We start from the raw sequence: 21,732 nt of genomic DNA, 5'->3' as shown, positions 1-21,732 counted from the left end.
TTTTTAGCAGGCGCGAACTTGACGCCGCGTACTGAAATCTATTCCGCACTGTTCTTTGGAGAGAGCTTCTTCGTCCTTAGTTGCTTGTCGATGTCATTATCTCTGAATCTCAGAGTATGTAATTATTGCAATAATAATATTACTTACGAAGACTGCTGGTACATTTGAAATGGGGACCTCCTTGTTCTTTCTTCAAAGGTGCTTGTCACTGGACACTTGTCGTTGGAATATGTCGCCCGCCAATAGGACTTCTAACGATAGCTGTGTTGAATTACGTTAATAGGAAACTGCCAACGTCTTCCGACTCTAAGATGCGGATTGTTGTTGCTCCCTGTGAACTTGTAACGACGGTTTCTTGAACTACGTTAATGGACATACGGGGATATGTCGTTCCTCTAGGACGTGTAAGCACTGTTCTCTTGGCAGCGTTAATGGTCTTCCACTTGACACTTATTGAATAAGAACTTTATCAAAAGTGTACTATATCGAGAGTGTTATATCGAAAGTGATGAATATTGAAAAATGCGCCCCTTAAATACATTTGCTGACCATGAATTTCACTTGAACCCCTTTCCTTATATTTCGTCCAATCAGAGACTCCTCCGTTACAGAGCGAGGGCAGCGCCTCTTGTGGCTTCATTGTTAATTAAAAGCCTAGTCGTCTCTTGGTCTTCATGACAAGAAGAGCTTTCGTTGCTGCTGACGCGTCTGGCGACAGCATGACAACTTGTTGACGGCGGGAGGGGGGGGGGGTCCACTAGTACATAATGCTTGAAGTAATTACCGAGCGGAATGAATTCGTACAGATGCCTAACTGAGTGGGTTTTTCCGTATTTATTGTATTGTTTTTCCAGATGTTTTATTACGCTATTGCTAGATAATTACGAGCAAGAAAGTTTTGAAATCTAAACACAAATTTTACGATGTTATTTTGCCAGATGTTATATTGCATTGAAAAAAGGCCTCGCAAACTCTAACAAGTATAACATATAATAAATTATAATTACTAAAATTAAATATATAATAATTATAATATTAAAGTAAAATTTATTAAACAGATTATAAAAAAAAACAAGAAATAGATTAAGTCTTTATCAAAATAAATCTAAAAAAATAGTAATAGTAACAAATAATACACAGCAAAAGGAAAAATAACTAAGAATAATTTTGATATTAAAGAATAAATACAAAAACATAAAAAAAAATTAAAAAAAATATACTCTGAAATTAAAATGAAATGGAACTGATGGGTAACATAGGGTTAACCTTAATAATAGTTATAAAAACAAATATCGGAAACTAAAATAATAAAGAATGAATTCTATAATTTAATATTAAAAATTCGTTAGAGCCAATATCGTATTATCATTATCAATAAAATTATTAATAAAATCATTATTAATAAAAACTATAATAAATCAAAAGAAACGCTATCATTAAAAAAGAATAAAATATTAGAATATCAGCATATGGAATATCAAAAAAGAATAATAGGAAATAAGATAGATATAATGATACATTCACTAAAAATAGAAAAAATTATGAAATGGTTCGTAGTATTAGAGGGTAAAATAAAATGACACTGAGTGGGAACAAATTTAAGAGAATGTATTCGGGGTACAATGGTTCCTCTAAAATTTAGAGCAAACAATAGCATATTTACTAATTAAAAACAGAAACTACAAAACTATGATTAAATATTTAAATAACTATAAGCAAAAATATATTTAAAAAATGATTGTAAGAAGAATATCGAAATTAAAATACAATATAGCATGAATCATTAATAAGAAAAGGATTTCAAATGTATAATTCTGGGAAAAAATGTATATCTTTACAATCAACAATACAATTGGTAAATATAAGTCAATCCGTAATATATGAATTTTAAATATTAAAATAAATAGTTTATAGCATAATCATATACATGTTTAAATATAAAAAAAAACATCAAATGTACATTCACCAATAAAGATGAATGAAAATGAATAAAACAAACCTTTATATACCATTGATACAATAATTAATAAAACGAAAAAAGGAAATATATACTTAAACAATTGAAAAATAAACAAGCCAACATACACAATTTAAAATACAATATAAAATTCTTTTCAGTATATGCTATAATTAGTATATATAAGTTATTGTGTTACATATTATAGTTGAAAGAGAAGAAATTATTAAACACGCGTAAACTGTTTGTTACGCTGAATACTTAATATATGATTTCATGTATACTACATAGTACACGCATATATAATATAGTTAATTAATAACTGTATTAAAAATACAATTATTGATAAGAATTTCGATGTCGTTATTTCAGTCATATAACGAACAATATTAAGACCACTTATTTTAACTTATTCTAGACGAGAAAGATAAAAATAGCTCATATCGTAATTATATGGAATGTCTATTTAACTATATAATAAGTATTTATAATTGCAAAAAAACTGACGCTGCTAAATTAGTCCAAAATTCATAATTAAAAAGATTTGGGAATTAATGCGTGCACTTCGTAATTATTGTGAAACAAAAAATAATTGGTAACGATTTCACTTTTCATAGAAGATAGGATAAATATATAGCTTACTGTCACATCAAAGAATGAAGGATGTAAAAGATATATAAGGGAAATACTTAACTAAGAAGAATACAAGAAATTAAAAGAATAAATCCAAAGACAAAGTAAGTTAAAATAAATATCTGGTTTAACAAAATAAGAAATCATCCAGTTATTTTCAAAGCTGAAATACTTAAAATAAAATAAATTTGATAAAATAAAATTTCAAAGGTACATCTAATTAAAAAAAATATTATAACAAAGAACGTTTGATACATAATATATTTGAATCACTCAATTTCTATTTTAAGTAAAATAAGAAGTAGGTAAAACGTAAAATATGTAGGAAAAATTAAATTGTTTGAAATATTTTTACAAAAGATCAATGAATACATGTGAATAAAATACTAAAATATAAGAAATCTTTAAAGATAATATGAATGTTTGTGAATAAACAATATTCAATTTTATAAATATTGTAAAATAATAGCAGAAATAGATCAAATTCGAGCATATATAGAAATAATGCGCAGATAAATTATTTTAAAAAATTAATTAAACGGTTAAAATTTGAAGATTTTAAGTAGAAAAAAAAAGAACAAAAATTTGGCCAAGATATAACTTACTTATAATCTTTAAAATAATGATTTTACGTCAGCAATTAAATATACATCTAGAAAAAACTTAATTTTACATAGATAGTATAGTTAAAATGGATAAATACAATTCACCAAAAATAATGAAAACAAATGGAATAGTGTAGCATGTAGGAGTAAAAACTGAGTAGTAAATAATTAAAAGTAAGTAAATCAGTAAGTATATATGTAATTGGTGATATCTAAAAAAAAAAACTATATAAAAACATGATAAAACAATTTGATAAAAAGATACAATTATGTAATTTCAATTTAGCATAATCACTATAGATCATATGAAAAGTGAATAAACACATATTATATTTTAAATATTGAAAAATAAATATAATTAATAAGTATAGAAAAAAATTTCTAAAAGAATAATAATAAAACACATATAAAGTAATATATATTAATAATACATATCAAACCACTTTAAAACAAATTAAAATATAATTTTAATGACATAAATAATAATATCATATACAAAATAAATAAAACAATAAAATCTTTACAGAACTTTATTCGGATGGCGAAATTGGCATAATCTGTAAGTCGAAGAAACTTAGGTTATTAAAGGAATTTACTATCTTATGTAAACCTATAATACAAAATATTAAGTCAAGTGAATTATTGAAATTTTAATGATATTAAAAATAATAAATTCATACAATTATTCTTGGTATTAAATAATAAGTTTGAATTAAAGATAAAATGTTAATGACTATTTAATGGTTAACAAATTAACCGATAGATTAAAATAGTTGATATAAAGTTTAATACTACACGACTAACAGTGTTCATAATCAAAGACATAATAAGGCCCTTCTAAATGCATTCCAATATACGAAAAGTAACAAATATAAAAGAAAATTGAGAATACAAAATTTAATATAAAATGCATAAATTAACCAATTTATAGTTAAATATATATTTAATATATTTTATTAATTTTATGCCTATTACTGCAATACGTTTATTTACTTTTTGTTCGAGATTGCGAGACCTTTTTTCAATGCAATATAACATCTGGCAAAATAACATCGTAAAATTTGTGTTTAGATTTCAAAACTTTCTTGCTCGTAATTATCTAGCAATAGCGTAATAAAACATCTGGAAAAACAATACAATAAATACGGAAAAACCCACTCAGTTAGGCTGGGGCCCCCCCCCCCCTCCCGCCGTCAACAAGTTGTCATGCTGTCGCCAGACGCGTCAGCAGCAACGAAAGCTCTTCTTGTCATGAAGACCAAGAGACGACTAGGCTTTTAATTAACAATGAAGCCACAAGAGGCGCTGCCCTCGCTCTGTAACGGAGGAGTCTCTGATTGGACGAAATATAAGGAAAGGGGTTCAAGTGAAATTCATGGTCAGCAAATGTATTTAAGGGGCGCATTTTTCAATACTCATCACTCTCTTGATATAACTCTCAATACAGTACTTATTCAAATAAGTGAAGTGGAAGTCGATTAACGCTGTCAAGGGAATAGTAGTCACACGCCCTAGAGGAACGACGACATACACCCTTATGTCCACTAACGCAGTTCAGATCCGATATCCGGAGACGAGTCGACTATTAGTCTTCGTAAGTAGTATCACCACTACAATAATTACATACTCTGAGATTTAGAGATTATGGCATCGACAAGCAACTAAGGACGAAGAGGCTCTCCCCAGAGCAACAATGCGGAATAGATTCCAAACGCGTCGACAAGTTTGCGCCCGGTAAAGGGCGTCTCGTCGGCAAACACTCACCTTAGTTCAAGTTCGGACGCTTATGAACTTAAGCAACACATCATTCACCACTCATAATAGCCGCAACACGTAGCAGTATCCTTCACAAGTTAACCCCTTCAAACTTACTTCCATCTGAGTGTATTGCAGTGCGCAAACATCAAGACAAGATACGCTTGCTACGATACGAATACATATCACGTAACAACACTACATGTGTCGCGCTTCGTTACAACCATAACCTCTATTACGCACGTGGTCATCCAAACAGCACGAGTGTCGACGAATCAAACTTCGCGCCATTCTGCGATCAAATTCAACCATTACGTTGAATTATTTCAATAATCAATAATAGTAACACTAGTCAACCTTGTCATCAATAAATAACAGAATAATACATACATCAGTTATATTATAGATCTATTATATTTATATTGTATTATTATAATATCCCTTCCACTTGTGACCTTTCATCGCTACCACACAACACCCGTGGTCTCGTGACTTGTCAACGACATCAATTTGTATCCTTCGAACTGGCCTTTGTACATTTTGTTTTATTGCACCATTTTGTACAATACTATTTTTAATTTAGTTAATTATTGATTTTTGTTTTATTTTATTATTTGGCTTTGTAAGTCCTTTTTTAACATGGTTATATTCATACACATGATTGTATATTTTTATAATATAAGCTTAATGTTTTCAAAAAACTACCATATTAGACTTTTTGGTATTTAATTCTTGTTATTTAATTTATTTAAATATCTTACATTTCTAAAAAAAATTTTCAATATTACTACAAAAATATTAATATATACTTAGTTACTTCTGAGTTCATCTGTTTCTTATATTCACAAAAAATAATGCATAGATTATCACTTATTATTTTTTTCTTATATTATTTTATTGTTAACTTAATTATTCATCGAAGTATTTGTTGATAATTAAAATAATAATCCTGTTAGTATTTCAACTAGTAAAGTTGAAAAAACAATAGTTAAAATAGTTACAAACACAATTATTTTTTTAATTATAATATGTTAGGCGATAAAGTTTCTGTATTTTTATCGATGACTATAATTAACTGGAAATAAATATTTTCTCATTATTCGTGCTTAATTACTAATATTTTTGGAATTTTAATACTTGTAAGATTATCAATATACATAGTGGTTGTTATATCCAACTCATAATTTTCCTATAATTAATTTAAATCTATTAGAATATAGTCATACTACTTCATGCTATCATTATCAATTATTTGTCTATATTAATGAATTTGTATCTTTTAAGTTGCTAATATAATTATAGTACTGAAGAATTTTTATAACTTTTATATAATTTATTTTAACTATTCAACCTTTTTTTTAAATTTTATGATTTTAAATAATTATATTATAAATAAATTGACATTTCTGTTTTTCACCTCTCTTTTTTTCAATTGATAATTCTCATCTATAAAAAATAGTCTTCATCAATTAATTTTTTTACTCTATATTATTGTTAGTTTTTCTATGCTATATTTTTATTTATTATCATATATTATTATTATTTATCTTTAGTTAATAATATGGCTGTTTACTTTTTAATAATTTTTTAATTTTTTATTATCTGCATACTTTTTTTCATTTTAGTATTTCACTATACTTTCATGTCATTACAACTGGAGATTGATTCTATAATTTTTTATATATTATATGTATAAAATTATCCTTTCTCAATATCTTAAGTCTAACAATTTTAAGTCCAAAGTCTTAACAAAATTATTTAGTGTTTCACATTGTATTTTAAAACATTTAACTTTATAGGCATAATATCATTCCATGATTATTTTTCTCTGCTATTTTATTTCCAATCACCATTAATTGTGAGTTGTATTCCTTAATAATTTCCATCAGATTTCATTAACTTTCTTGCATTATGATTGTTAAAATATATTTTCATTTTGTTTCTATTATTTTATCGATTACATTATGTTTAAATAATTCTGTATAAACTAACAATAATAATTTATGAAGCCTAAGAATAATTTTATTTTCCTTTTTTATTGATTATATATGTCAGTTCTACCGTTTATCCGAACTTCATATCTAAAAACTTGGAGCATATTTGATTTAATGATTATATATGTTTGTTCGAATTTCTTCAATATTATTTGAAGTCATACTAAATATTACATGAATATTTTTGAAAAACTAAAATGTCATTTAAGTATATTTCTATTTAATCACGTGAAATCACAATGGCTTTTATTAATAATTTAAAAAAATTTCAATCTTGTTACAATTATTTTATATTTAAAATATCTTAAATATCATGCTAATATTGTAAACTGTGTTAATTTCAAATTTATTTTGATTTTACAATATCTTATTTTTAAGTCTTTAGTCATATAAACATTTATTATCTATAATTTTTCAATTAAATTACTTGTAACGTGATTATATCTAAATTATCGTTGGACTCTTTATGATGAGAACAAATTTGGGTGGTAGTAGGTCAAATAAGTTTATATATTTATTTTGATTTAGTATGGTATTGGGTTCATTTTTGTAGTATTTTATATTTTACATATTTTTTAAAAATTATTTTCATATATTTCTTTTGTACTTTATTGACAGCTAGAACCAGATTCTTGACTATGGTACCGAGCTTCCTTCAATTTTAAATTTCGTCTCTTAACATGTCTTACTCAATTTTGTTCTTTTACATAATTTTCTCTGTTCTAATTGCAACTAGCATTACATTATAAGTATTCTATGCGTGTGTGCAGTAGTATTATTCTGCAAATGAAAGACCACAAATTATCTTGCAAAATTTTGTTTACTGTTTTAATTCAGAATATAAATTTCTTTGAAATAATTAATATTTTTAATTTATACAAAAATGTCTATAATTCGAATCACATCGTAAAATAAAATTACACATTATCGATTTTTTATGCTATGATATTGTTCATGGCAATTTTTTGCAACTTATTTCTTTATTATACTAACTTTTTTCTGTAAGGCATTTATATTTTATTTACATTACACCTATCTCTTCGCTGACTATATATTCTAAAATAAGTTTATTTTATAAATTAAGAATAAGTATAATCAAATTCGGTAATTTGTTCGTTGTTAGTTATTATGAAATAAAATCATTGTACGAATCAATAGAAGCACAAAAATGTTGTCAATCTTAATGAAAAATATCGTTCGGTATAAATAATAATCATATATTGATTCATATTATATGTGCATAATTATATTAATATTCATCACATCAGTAAAATTATCGGATAGGCGTTAAAGCAAAGTGACCTTAACTTATGACCTTAACCTTAACAAATATGAAAAGAAATTATTTGATTAATTTAACTTATCAAGTTAAAATTTAATTAGAATGAATATGGATATACATTATTTTATATGTTTATACAAATTTTAATATTTAATTTATATAAATAGATTACCAAAAATATTTAAATATTCTAGAATTCCGTATATTCAATAAGATTCTATTACTGTTGTTCATCGATCAATCAAGAATCTATTAATTAAAATTGACTCTAATTAAAACTGATCTAAATTATATATGTATATATTGTTATTTGTTGTATTTTTATGATTTATTTATAAAAAATTAATATTTGAAGTGACAAAGTTAGATGCTTTTTTATATCTTTAAATGAATACAAAGAAATTTCAATTTTCATTTGATTATCATATTTCATTGATTAGCATGCTTAATGTGTACAAAAACAGAATTAACTCCTTAATATAGGATATCCTAGTTCTAACTTAATGGAAACCTATTTAATTTATTGATTTTCTTTAAAAGATCCAGAGATTTCTTATCATTATATATAAAATTAACGTCTATCAATCAATCAAATTTGACTTCTTTATTTATTTTCTTTTCTTTACTATCTTTCTTCTTTTTTAAAACAAAGTTACACTTTATATGGCAGAAAAATAAATGCTCATTGGGTTTCACATTCGATTGCTAGCTAATTATATTGTGCCATATTAAATTTTATGAAAATTAGTAATTTATTTCATTTGATTCATTTAAAAAAAAAAGTTTGTTTTTTATTTAAGTTATTTAAATTATATAAATTATAAGAATTAAAGTTTATAAATTTTTTCAGTTTTATAAATTTTGTTATATATTTTTACTTTTAAACGATTAATTTTAACTGATTTTAATATTGGTTTAAATATGTAGAATTTAATATTTCATTTATTATACATATGTAAGCATACTATTACATTATAATATATTGATAAAATTAGAAATAATGTATTTGTGTGAATAATAATGCAAAGCTGAACTATTTAATTTAAACTTAATACTATAATAAGTAACTATTTTATATACAAACCAAATTTTAATAAAACAAACAATTTATAATCAAGTAATGTATGGTAACAATGAATTTATTAAAGTAAATTTTTGCATTTTATAAATATCAAACGCAAAATATTTATATGATAAATGTAATATTTACAGTTTCAGTATTCTATACATATATAGATAATTTTTATTTACATGTTTAGTAATATAATTAATATACTTCTTCCATGTTCTTTGCGAAATTATATAATATTATTGATTACAAAATTGTGTAAAATGATTTTATATTTAATTATTACGCGAATTAGAATTATTTGATTCGCGTTTAAGTCTTTGCTTTAAATGCACTTTAGCATGTCTTTTTTTTTCATCACTTCTAGCAAATTTTCGTCCACACTGATCACAGCAGAATGGTTTTTCACCTGTATGAGTACGAATATGCGTTGTTAAGTGATCACTCCTAGAAAAAGAGCGCATACAAATACGGCATTGAAATGGCTTTTGACCTGTATGTATACGAATATGTCTAGTAAGTTCATCACTTCTTGAAAATCTACGATCACATCCATCAACAGGACATGCATAGGGTCTTTCATGAACTGGAGTTTTACTCGGACGGTTTGGATATTTACGTGGTTTAACAGGTACTAATTTTAATGGAATTGTACTCTGTTGGTATACCTGCGATAAAATTTCATGTCCTTTGGAAGTACTGGGATTATATTCAGCAAGTTGTATGCAATTACCATTTGTCGTAGTTTGTTGTTGCGATGGTTGTTGTGAACTTGGTTGAGAGAATATCGTACTTCCAATACATGGTTCTTGTTTTAATATAGTACATGATTGATGATGTTGAATAGAGTGAGGTAAAATATTTGTTTCATAAGTTTCGTCATGTGGTGTAAGCCAACTGGTTGGTGTTGAATTTTGGGTTTCATGATAATTCATAAGTAAAGATGGTTTAGAATCTACCTGCAAAAGTTCAATATTATCAGGTCCATAACAACCTGTATGTATAGAAGAATGAAGAAATGGTTGACCATTTAAGCTTAAAGTTGGGGATGGTAAAGAACCCCAAAGTTCTTGATTAGATTGAGATTGAATATGTGCAGGTTGTTGTTGGTGTTGCTGATTATGAATATTATTTATCGTTGATGCTTGTGTACACGAAGTTGCAAATACAGCGCTATACCTTAATGTTGGCATATTGCAAACATTAACACTTGGTGAAATTGATGAAGCATTAGTAGAAGAATGCGGAGTTGAATACAAAATTACACCACTTTGCAAAATATTACATCTAGTATCATCTTCTTGAGTTTCATTTAAATTAGATGAAGTTGAATTCGTTGATAAATTCGTAGTTGTTTGATCTAAAGAATGTTGTTGATGATGGTGGTGATGGTGAAGATGACGATTGGAATGATGGTCTCTATTTGCAGTATTGGAAGATACTTGATCTTCGACTGTTGTTTCATCTAAGGACAGATCATCACCTGGTAAATTACCTGAAAAATTTTTTTATATAATATATTAATTAATATATAATATATGGATTAATATACATATAATATATTAATCAATACATATATAATAAAATGAATATACATTTTCTATAAGCATTTAAATTGAATATATTTTTTATTAAATAATAAATTTTAATGTAATTATATATTTTATTATATACATAATACTATGTAATTAGTAGTTATATTTATAACGCTAATGAATTTGAATTATAACCATTAATGTATTCTGGTAAATATATAACCATTAATATTTTCTGATCTTAAATTATTAAATGATACATCATTTTAAAAATATGATCATTGTGGAGATTTTATTGGCATAATTCAAAGAAATGTTTTGTCTTATATTTTTAACGTATTTAATCAATTATTTTATTATTTTATTTTTATTTAGTCAGCTTCATTAATTTTATCTTTTTGAATAAGAAAGTCTTGATTGGTATTTTAGCTCAAATATTTATCAATGTTCATCTCTCTCTCTCTCTCTCTCTTTCTCTATGATATATATATATATATATATATGATCCTGCAAAATAAAGTCCTGTGTAAAACCTTAGATAAATTTGATTCCCTATAGATGTGTGATTAAATATCATTTTTCCTTCATTTTATTAATACTAAGTAATCTAAAATATACTTATTACATTACGATGAATACTTTTATTCCTTGCGTTATTCAACTCAATTTTCGTAACAAATGGTAATGCTTTTAAATATATTTTTCAATTATTGTTACAAAGATTCGTTAGATTAAAATTTCATCATATGAATTTGGTTTATAAAAATAAAATTGATTTGCACCTATATTATAACAAAAACGAAATATATTGTATTATGTAGATTAGTATAAAAAATAATTTATGATTTATTAATAGAGATCAGTTTACTTCTGTAATTGTCGTGTAACTGAAATCCAAATTATTATTATAGATATTAAAAATATACATAGATATACTGTTCGAGAATGCGAGACCCTTTCCTTTTTTTGTCAGTGCAATAAAACATCTGGCAAGTAACATCGTAAAAATTATATCTAGATTTCAAAATTTGCTTGCTCAAAATTATCAAGCACTAGTGTCATAAAACATCTGGAAAAACAATACCATAAACACGGGAAAACCCAATCAGTTAGGCATATGTACGAATTTGCTCCGCTCGGTAACTACTTCAAGCATTACAGCAAGCGGACCTTCTTTCCCCTTTCCACTGTCAACAAGTTGTAATGCTGTCACCAGATGTGTCAGCAATGCCCTCCCTTTCCGCTGCCTACATGCTGTCGCATGTGGCAGCAGCAACGAGAGGTCTGCTTGTCATGAAGACCAAGAGACGACTAGGCCCTTAATTAACTCCGAAGCCACAAGAGGCGCTGCCCTCGTACTATAAGGGAGGAGTCTCTGATTGAACGAAAATTAAGGGAAGGGGTTCAAGTCAAATTCATAGTCAGCAAATGTATTTAAGGGGCGCAATTTTCAATACTCATCACTCTTGATAGTTTTTCTCTTAGTAGTATTCTGGTGATATTACTCCCTTGATATCTCTTATTTAGTAGTATACTCTTGATATTTCCTTCTTAGTATACTCTTGATATTTCCTTCTTAGTATACTCTTGATATTTCCTTCTTAGTATACTCTTGATATTTCCTTCTTAGTATACTCTTGATATTTCCTTCTTAGTATACTCTTGATATTTCCTTCTTAGTATACTCTTGATATTTCCTTCTTAGTATACTCTTGATATTTCCTTCTTAGTATACTCTTGATATTTCCTTCTTAGTATACTCTTGATATTTCCTTCTTAGTATACTCTTGATATTTCCTTCTTAGTATACTCTTGATATTTCCTTCTTAGTATACTCTTGGGAGCGACGACAATCCGCATATCAGAGTCCGGAGACGAGTCAACGATTAGTCTTCGTAAGTAGTATTTTTACTACAATAATTACATATATATTGAGATTCAGAGTATTACATCGACAAGCACTAAGGACGAAGAAGCTCCTCTTAAAACGACAGTGCGGAATAAATTCCAGTACGCGTCGTCAAGTTCGCGCTCGCAATAGGGGCGCCCCTTTTAAGCAACCCTCACCTTAGTTCAAGTTCGGAAGCTAATGAAATTAAGCAACATACAGCGCGAGTTTCGACGAATCTAGTTTCGCGCCACTTTGCGGTAACTTTCAGTCATTACACTGCATTCATAACCCCAACCGCACGTGCTCATTCAAACAGCGCTAGTGTCGACGAACGAAACTTCGCGCCATTCGACATTCGTATTGAACAATCAAGCTGCATAGATTACTATACAGTTGTCTCCGCAACACATTACTTCAACCCAAGAGTCAATCTATAATTAATAATAGTAATATGAGTCAACCTTGTCATCAATAAATAATAGAGTAAACAGCATATACATCAGCCATACTTATATTGTATTATTATAATATCCCTTCCACTTGTGACCTTTCATCGCTACCACACAACACCCGTGGTCTCTGAGTTGTCAACGGCATCAAATTGTATCCGTTGAACCGGCCTTGATAAGCAAGTCGGAACGACGAGTTGCATTTTTTACATATACATTCTTAAATGTCTTACTTCCAATCTTTTTCTGAACTTTTTCGTTATTGACCGAAAAGTATTCAAAATATCAAAATATCAATTCATTGGAATATTTGACAATTCAAAATTGTAGAATATATTCAAACTACAATTTTCAAAAAACTATTAGAACTTTCAATTTGTATAAAATATGCTCGAGTGATACTAATCAAAGGCAATAACCATTCCATGGAACTAAAAAAGTCACATATTTTCTCCATACTGATTTTCAAACGTTCTAAAATTAAATAGTTTCAATCTCATTAAATAATAGAACGATTAGTTTAATTAATTTATATTTACAAATCCTAATAAATAACTATCACTACTGTCAATCCTTCAGAAGTTTAATGGTTATATTACTGCGATTAAATATAATATATTTATTCGATTACTTTCAGATTAAGTTACGTCAAAATTGAAATTTTAATAAAATAGTTAAAATGAATTATTTTATATGTAGTATAAATTAAAGTTAATAAATAATTTGATAATATTTCTTCTATATCTTTTACAATTATTTCCATATTATCCATATTATTATTATTATATTATATTATATTATCAAGTAAATAAATTTTCAAACAAAAACTATAAATTTATAAATTATGCATTTATGGAAATGCCTGATAGCATATAAAGTAATTAACGATTTGTACTTGGTTAATTAGCATCTCCTTAAAAAATTGTGTAAGGTGTTAATGATGTAACAAAACAATTTTTTTTTTAAAAAATGAAGTTAAAAGAAGAAAAGTTAGTCTTTATATTCTATAAGTAATATAATGTTTTTTATATTATATGTGTATAAAATACTTTTCTTATATGTTCATACAAATATTCAATAAAAAGCTATTGTAATGATTATATTTATAATTTGTACCGAAATTCCTTAGAAAAATCATTAAAATAATCTTTATATTACTTTAAATAATATGTTACTGAAGAAATACCTTCAATTTACTTTATTTATACAATCTCTATATATAATTCACCTGATAAAATAAATTAATATCTTTATAAAATTTGTTTAAATAAATGATATAATAAATTGAGATTTGGTTCTTAAAAATAAATTGTACAGAAGTGGAAGCTATAAGTAAAGATATTATATATAAATATATATATAAATTATATCTATATATATATATAAATAAAAAAATAAAGAATATTATGTTATAATATATTTAGAAATGATTTTTGTAAATTATTCTTTATAAATGAAATACCAAAATTGTTTAATCAATAACAAACTTGAACAGTTATATCTAATTATACTCATTTATTTATTTGATCGTATATGGTCATAATATTTTAAATGTTTTTTCATATCAAGTTTCTAAAATGTGTTTATGAATAACATATGACGAATAAATAATAAATGAATAATCAAATATTCTATAGTACTTCCACTGAATAAATTTATTATAATATTTATATTAAATGAAGTATTATATATAGTATAAGAAAATATTTTTAATTTACAATTTGTTTATTATAGATGTACGCCCATAATTATAAAAAGTAAAAATACTATTTATATCAACAGATAATATAGCCGTTATAAAATAATATAATTTACATTATTTTAATAATAACCTTACAAGTGTTTTCGAACGACAATTCATAAAGAAATAAAATAACTTTCAAATATTATCAAAAGCTTAAAATAAAATTCTTATAATATTAATAAGTATATTAATCTTTTTTTAATAATAAATAATTTTTTTTATACATTATAATATACATTTATTGACTTCAATTATAAGTATTCAAATTGTTTTTTTACAGTTTGTTACAAATTGTTGCTCTTTTTATTTTATTTCCAGTTTTATATATATATCAATTGATATATTTTAGTCTATTAAAATGTATTAAATTTTAAATATTTTATATTATATTTATACATTAATATAAAATATTCATAAAATTGTTTATAAATTAAAATAATATATTTTTGTATAATTTTTATTTATAAATAAAAGTATACAATTACTTTGATGCAATATAGAAAAAGGAAATATATTACAAAAAATTAATTTTTGTTATGAAATATTCCTAAATATATATCCAAATAATAACCTGTATTCTTATAAGATTTTTATTGGCATAAATTTTATAGATACAAATCAATCAAGATAATTATGAAATAACGTTTTTAATACTAAAATTAACATATAAATTAAAAACTGATTAGTTACACAATATATATATATATATATATATATATATATATATATATATGTATCTTATTAATACTTATTAATAATTATCAATTATTAGTTTAATTGTTATTTTATATTTATATATTTGATTTATGTTCAATACGAGAAATATGTGTCTTATATTCAAATTCAATTTTAGGAATTAAATATATTGTATATTAATTTTTTTTCCTCTGATATCCAAATGTATTAAAGTCATAAGAATAAATCAAATTTAAAATTTTATATTTGTATAGAAGTGTATAAGTATTATTTTCAATCCGCAAATCTATTTTAAATTAATATGTTTAATATTTTGTTATGTTATACATTATGATGTATTAATAAATTTTTAATTATAATATTGTTTAGTTTTATTTATATATTTAGTTAGATGTTATTTATGTATTATTATTTCTTAAAGTTTAATCACTTAGCAAACTAATAAATCATTCATTTATATTGTAATATTTTTATAAATATCAATATTAACACGTTCAATATTAAATCGTTAATTGTAAGTAGTATAAAACATACATTTTTTATAATATAATATAATGTTTGATTTTAAAAACTGTATCAATCTTTTCTATGCATTCTATTAGTGGCTATATAATTTTCTGCAGAACGCAAACTAATATTTTATTTTCATATAGATATAATATATGTTGTAGCTTCTATTAGTATTCACAATATGATAAAGCTGCAAGAAATAAGTCCAAATAAAAAAAATTAATTATGTAAAAGAATTAGGAAAAATAATTTTTAGTTATTTGACATTCGATGTATTTCAAATAAGTATAGAAAATTATATTATTCTATATAAAATTCTATATATAATTATATTATCATATATAAAACTTAATATTTTATATAGAAAAAGAAAACAATATTATATTTAAAAAAAAGATTAAATAGTTTTTAAAATAGGAGAAAGGAGTATGGAAAAACAACGATTGATATTAATTATTATTAATGTAATTATTGTTATGCTGTAAATAAAGTAATTCATATTATTTGTATACGATAAAGAAAAATGTACTATAGATAATGAATTTACTCATACATTACTTTTAATGCAATCATATAATTATCGTTTTACATTTAAGTATAAATAATATTGTAATAATATTTAATAAAGTATTTAAGTATTTCAGTATCTAAAAAGTACGATATTATTATTTATATATTAAAATTTTGTAGTTTTATGACATACTATTTGAACGCATATTTTTAAATAAAATATAATATCAATTTGATCTAGACATATGCATTATTGAAAATTTTCTATTCAAATTTTCATATACTTTGTAAAGGTGTTAAATAAAAAATTTACTTTTATAAATTACACAATTTCTTAAATGAAATGTTATTAATATATTATCAAATTAACAAAATTTGAATCAATTAATTAATCAATTAAAATATGTTGATAAAATAAAATTAATTGATTATTAAGATAAAAATTGTCAACTTTTATTAATTATTCAATAGTTTTTTAATTTATTAGTTTTAAAAAATGTAATAGATAGTTTTACTTAATAATAGTAAATTCTTGTGAATTTCTCTTTATAATAATAAAATAATATACATAAATTTTGGAATAATATTGTAATAGAATAATATTTTAATAACATTTATTTTTAATTTGTAAATATTAGTTAACCATTTTTATAAAACTTTTTTAATATATTTTCATATACTTATTTCATTAAAGATAAACCAAATTTTATATTACATAATATACTATTACAAATGAGATATTTAAGTCTAAGTTTGATTTAACAACTTTATATTATAATTCGATTTTAATTTATTTATTGATAATTTTATTTTTTGCTTAAAAAAAACTTATATTTGTATAAAGCAATTTTTATTTACTAGACATAGAATTTTATAAAAACAATATGTTGAAAAATGATTAATTTCACTTTTTACTCTACGTATATACTTTAATTATTTACGTACTTTATTAAAAATAATAATAAATGTTGGATAAATATGCGTATAATATACATTAAATTTGATCAATTTTAAATTTGATTATAATTCTATTAGAATAAGTATTTTCATTAATTATATTTGAAACCTTAACCGTGATCAAATAATAGTTTTAATACAAGTTTACATACAGAAATTTTCATAAAGCACAAATTTATATTATAGTATAACGAATGAACGTATATTCAATTAGTTGATTTCAATAAAAACTGTTCAGCCTTAAAAAATATAAACAATCCTTAATACGTATTTATAAAATAAATAACATCTTATATATATTTGTATAAAGATATGAAATTTTATTTTTGGGTATGATGAAATTATATTAAATTCAATACATTTATAGTTTTTGATTCTTTTAAATATGTACAATGCGGAAAACAGTAAATATTTTGAATATATGAAATTGCTTAAATACAATCTGTATTATTAAAAATAATTCATCGATATTCTTATCTTTTTATTAATGTACACGTTGTTACTGTACATTTTATCAATGTAATAAAATATTAGTAAATTAAAAAATATTAACTCTTAAATAATTTAAATGTTAATATGTAATTGATACTTTTTTACATTTTTTACTATCTCTATGTCAATTTATTAAAATTCTTTATTGAAATTTTGAAATGTAAATCGTTATATTTAATAGTTTTTAAATATTATCTGTAAATGTTTAAAATAAAAAATACTAGGCTAAATATTACTTGAATATTGCATCATATTTTATAAAACATTAACAAGAGCAATAGTTTTGTTTTTTATAGTGATTATACAATTAATAAAATTGAATAATTCATAATTTATTATATAAATTTTTAATAATATTTTATATGTAAAACGCTTAGTCATATATTTTTTAATTAAAATCTGTTATGAATATCTTCAATCGATATAAACAATTAATTTGTTACTAAATTAATCATTTAAACTACATTATAAATTTGTTTAATGGTTGAAAAAACATTTACAATAAAATAAGTAACAATTTTTTATGAAAAAATTATTCAATAGCTACCATGAATTTTTAAACATATAGAATTTATAATTTATTTATGCATTAAATTAATTTTTTTTGTAGATTTGATTGAAACCAAAGTATAAATTAGCTTTAGTAATTTTATATTAATAAATGATATGGATAATTTGTTAAATATTTTAATAGATTAACATTCATTGTAAGCAGTAAATTGGTTTATACGTTTAAAATATATATTCTTTTACTTGGCAGAGGTGCGATAAATTTGTATTTAAATATTAAAAAAAATTTCTGTATAGTGAATTGAAACTTGTTATTTAAAATTTAAAAATTTTAATAATAAATAAATGATTTTGTAAATTTTTCATACAAATAACTTAATAAAATAATTAAATATTTAATTTTGAAATAAACAATAATAATTAAACAATAATCAAAGAAAAATTATATAAAATCATACTTCATATGTTAAACAATATTGAAAATAAAATAAAATTCAATAATAATAGCAAAATTATGAATGAATATAAAATAGAAGGATGGATGAGGATCTAAGAGGGGAGACTTTCTGAATGTCGGGGTCGTCAAGTATTGATCCGACTCAACATATTTGATATTAGCCGGGTATATTCTTTACACGTTTAAAGAAAAACATATTTTTTTGTAATTATAAATATATATTTTTTATGACGTAATTAATAAATTTTAATATTTAATTACATAATTTTATTGTCAAATTTGTTATAATCAGAAATTTTAATTTTTAATTTTTAATGTATTAAAATATTTTAATTATTTTTTTAATATTATGAAATCAAATATATATAATTTCGAATTTTTATCAAAGTCATAAAATTTTTGTAGCTATTGAATAATTCAAGAATAGTTAATTTACATATTTTTAATAATATTACACTAATCTGAAAATAACTTTAATAGTCGAATACGTAAAGTTACTTTATATATAATTTATTAATTAGTTAATATCTTACAAGATACAAGAAAAAGATTTAAAAGTTTTTGTAAAAATCTTTGAATATATGTTGATATCAAATTGGAATTAAAATCTTATATTAGATTAAACTTAAAATGTTGTTACATTTTTTTTTGTTATATTTGTTTTTTCATTTATTAAAATAAATATTATATTTTAAATATATAAGATTATAATAAAAATTTATAAAATTAAATGTATAAATAGTATAAATGTATAAATAAATAGATGTAATATAATTTTTACACTTAAATACCTGAAATAGGTGGTGGTTCCACAAGTGCAGCAGGCCCAAAAAATGAAGGCAAATCACTACTAGTAGTGACTGGTGTGTTAAGATCACCCAGCTTGTCTTTTTCATCAGAACTTTGTGGATCATCTCTACATTCATCTGAACATTCTTTACTATTATCATTACTATTTGTTCGCTGTAAACGACGTCTTTTAATACTACCAATGCATTCATCAAGAGACGAAGAATTTTCTATTTCTAGCCGTCTCCTTAATTCTTGATTTTGAATCTGATTATGTATCTGACGCTGTTCCATTGAATTTAATGTATTGCATTGCGGTTGAATTGGTAATGTAGTTAATGTTAAAGTTGGAACTGGTTTTGAATTTAATGGTGTTATAGTAGAAGCTGGTATTGCTGCCGGTACTGAAGCTGAAGTTACACTTGCAATTGAAGTCGAAGGTGACGCTCCAGAGAGAAAATTAACACTACCAATACATCCAGTATTATTGGAACCACAAGCTGTAGAGGTATTATATGTTAAACATGCATCAAAACTTAATTGCACTGTTTGTAGGTTAAATGTCGCATGATGGTGTCCAAGTGGTGGTGATGATAATAAAAATGGGCTAGTTGCCGCTGCATGGGGCTGAGAGCCTAATACTTCCATAGCATCCATCGTCATTATTTAGAAGATGTCTTCCTCAATTTGAATAATATTTCTATTTAATAATTATTTTAATGCTTCACTTTTATAAACTTTAATAAGTTTTAACTAGTATAGTTTTAATTTCATGTATTCACTTAATTAAACACTACATACTTAAGCTATATTTAGATGAACATTTTAATGCAGTTGATAATAATATAATTTCGTGTATTTTAAATAAAATAATTTTTTTTAATTTACTTTAAGTATTCAAAAACTTTTTAAAACATATTTATATTTTCATAAACACTAATTAATGAAATATTTGTTTTATTTCATTTAAATTTCTTTTGTCAAACATTAACTACGAGCTTATATAAAATAAGTTTTGATAATGAACGTATTCGGATAAACGCATGGTTGCATGCATGCGTGACTAAGATGTTGTATGTGGTACCAATGACACTGAATGCGTGGGGGTCGCACACAGACTGAACTAAACGGCGGCGCGCCCCGTAGTTTTATGAATGGACCGCAGAGACTGTCCCATATTTGGAAACGCTCAGCAGCTGCCAGCCAATCCCCGCTCTTCGTATCAATCCGCGCACGCGTGCATATATGTGTGAGTATCATTGTGTGCACCAGTAAGTTCTCTCTTATCTTCTTCTCCCTTTTTCTTCTTGTCTCTTCGCTCCTGACAACGTCAACTCCCCTCCTTTCTTGATTTTCTTTTATTTCTCCTCTGCAACTTACTCCCACTTATATTATGTATCGAAGAGGGGTATCCTCTCCTACTCTCTACCTTCCATCTCCCACTGAATACATACTGGTCTTGCCTCATACTAGCTGCCATAGCCGGTTCTCCAGTGACGTCGATGATTGTGACGTAGGCAGCGGCTCAACTCACGATCGATTTTATATACGTAACCAAGAACATACATTCTAATAGTCCAATTTATTCTATTTCTCAAGAATTTTAACATTTTTCATAATTTCATAAAATCATTTAAATTAATATCCATAATTATTTATTCATTAATTGATATTATTTATTATAAATACAATAAATAGTTTTCTTCGATAATTTTGTTCGGTTTTCGAAAACGTTTTATGCTTTCATTCCACCAAAATTAATAATAAAATGAGAAAAATTCAAAAATTTGTATAAGTTTTTATCATAAAATCATTAATATTTACAGTAATTCAAACATTGATTGGTTTTTTAACAGTATTGATGTAATTACGTAATCAATTTTTGGATATAATTTAT

At 24.3% G+C, this 21,732-nt stretch overlaps 1 protein-coding gene across 1 annotated transcript; it reads right to left on the bottom strand.

Moving 5' to 3' along the window:
• Positions 1 to 9,564: 9,564 nt before the first annotated feature.
• LOC105360731 (Krueppel-like factor 5) lies at positions 9,565 to 20,656 on the bottom strand. Its single transcript, XM_011497722.1, has 2 exons — positions 19,838 to 20,656; positions 9,565 to 10,790 (listed from the first exon to the last, which is right to left on the bottom strand). Exons 1-2 carry the CDS (start codon positions 20,496 to 20,498, stop codon positions 9,571 to 9,573), a joined length of 1,881 nt encoding a protein of 626 aa, XP_011496024.1. The 5' UTR covers positions 20,499 to 20,656; the 3' UTR covers positions 9,565 to 9,570.
• Positions 20,657 to 21,732: the final 1,076 nt, after the last annotated feature.

This window comes from Ceratosolen solmsi, unplaced genomic scaffold (genome assembly GCF_000503995.2).
Source record: "Ceratosolen solmsi marchali unplaced genomic scaffold, CerSol_1.0 scaffold47, whole genome shotgun sequence".
Taxonomy (NCBI): Eukaryota; Metazoa; Arthropoda; class Insecta; order Hymenoptera; family Agaonidae; genus Ceratosolen; species Ceratosolen solmsi.
The sequence above is the reverse complement of the archived record's forward strand: the minus strand, read 5'-3'. Positions and strand labels throughout refer to the sequence as shown.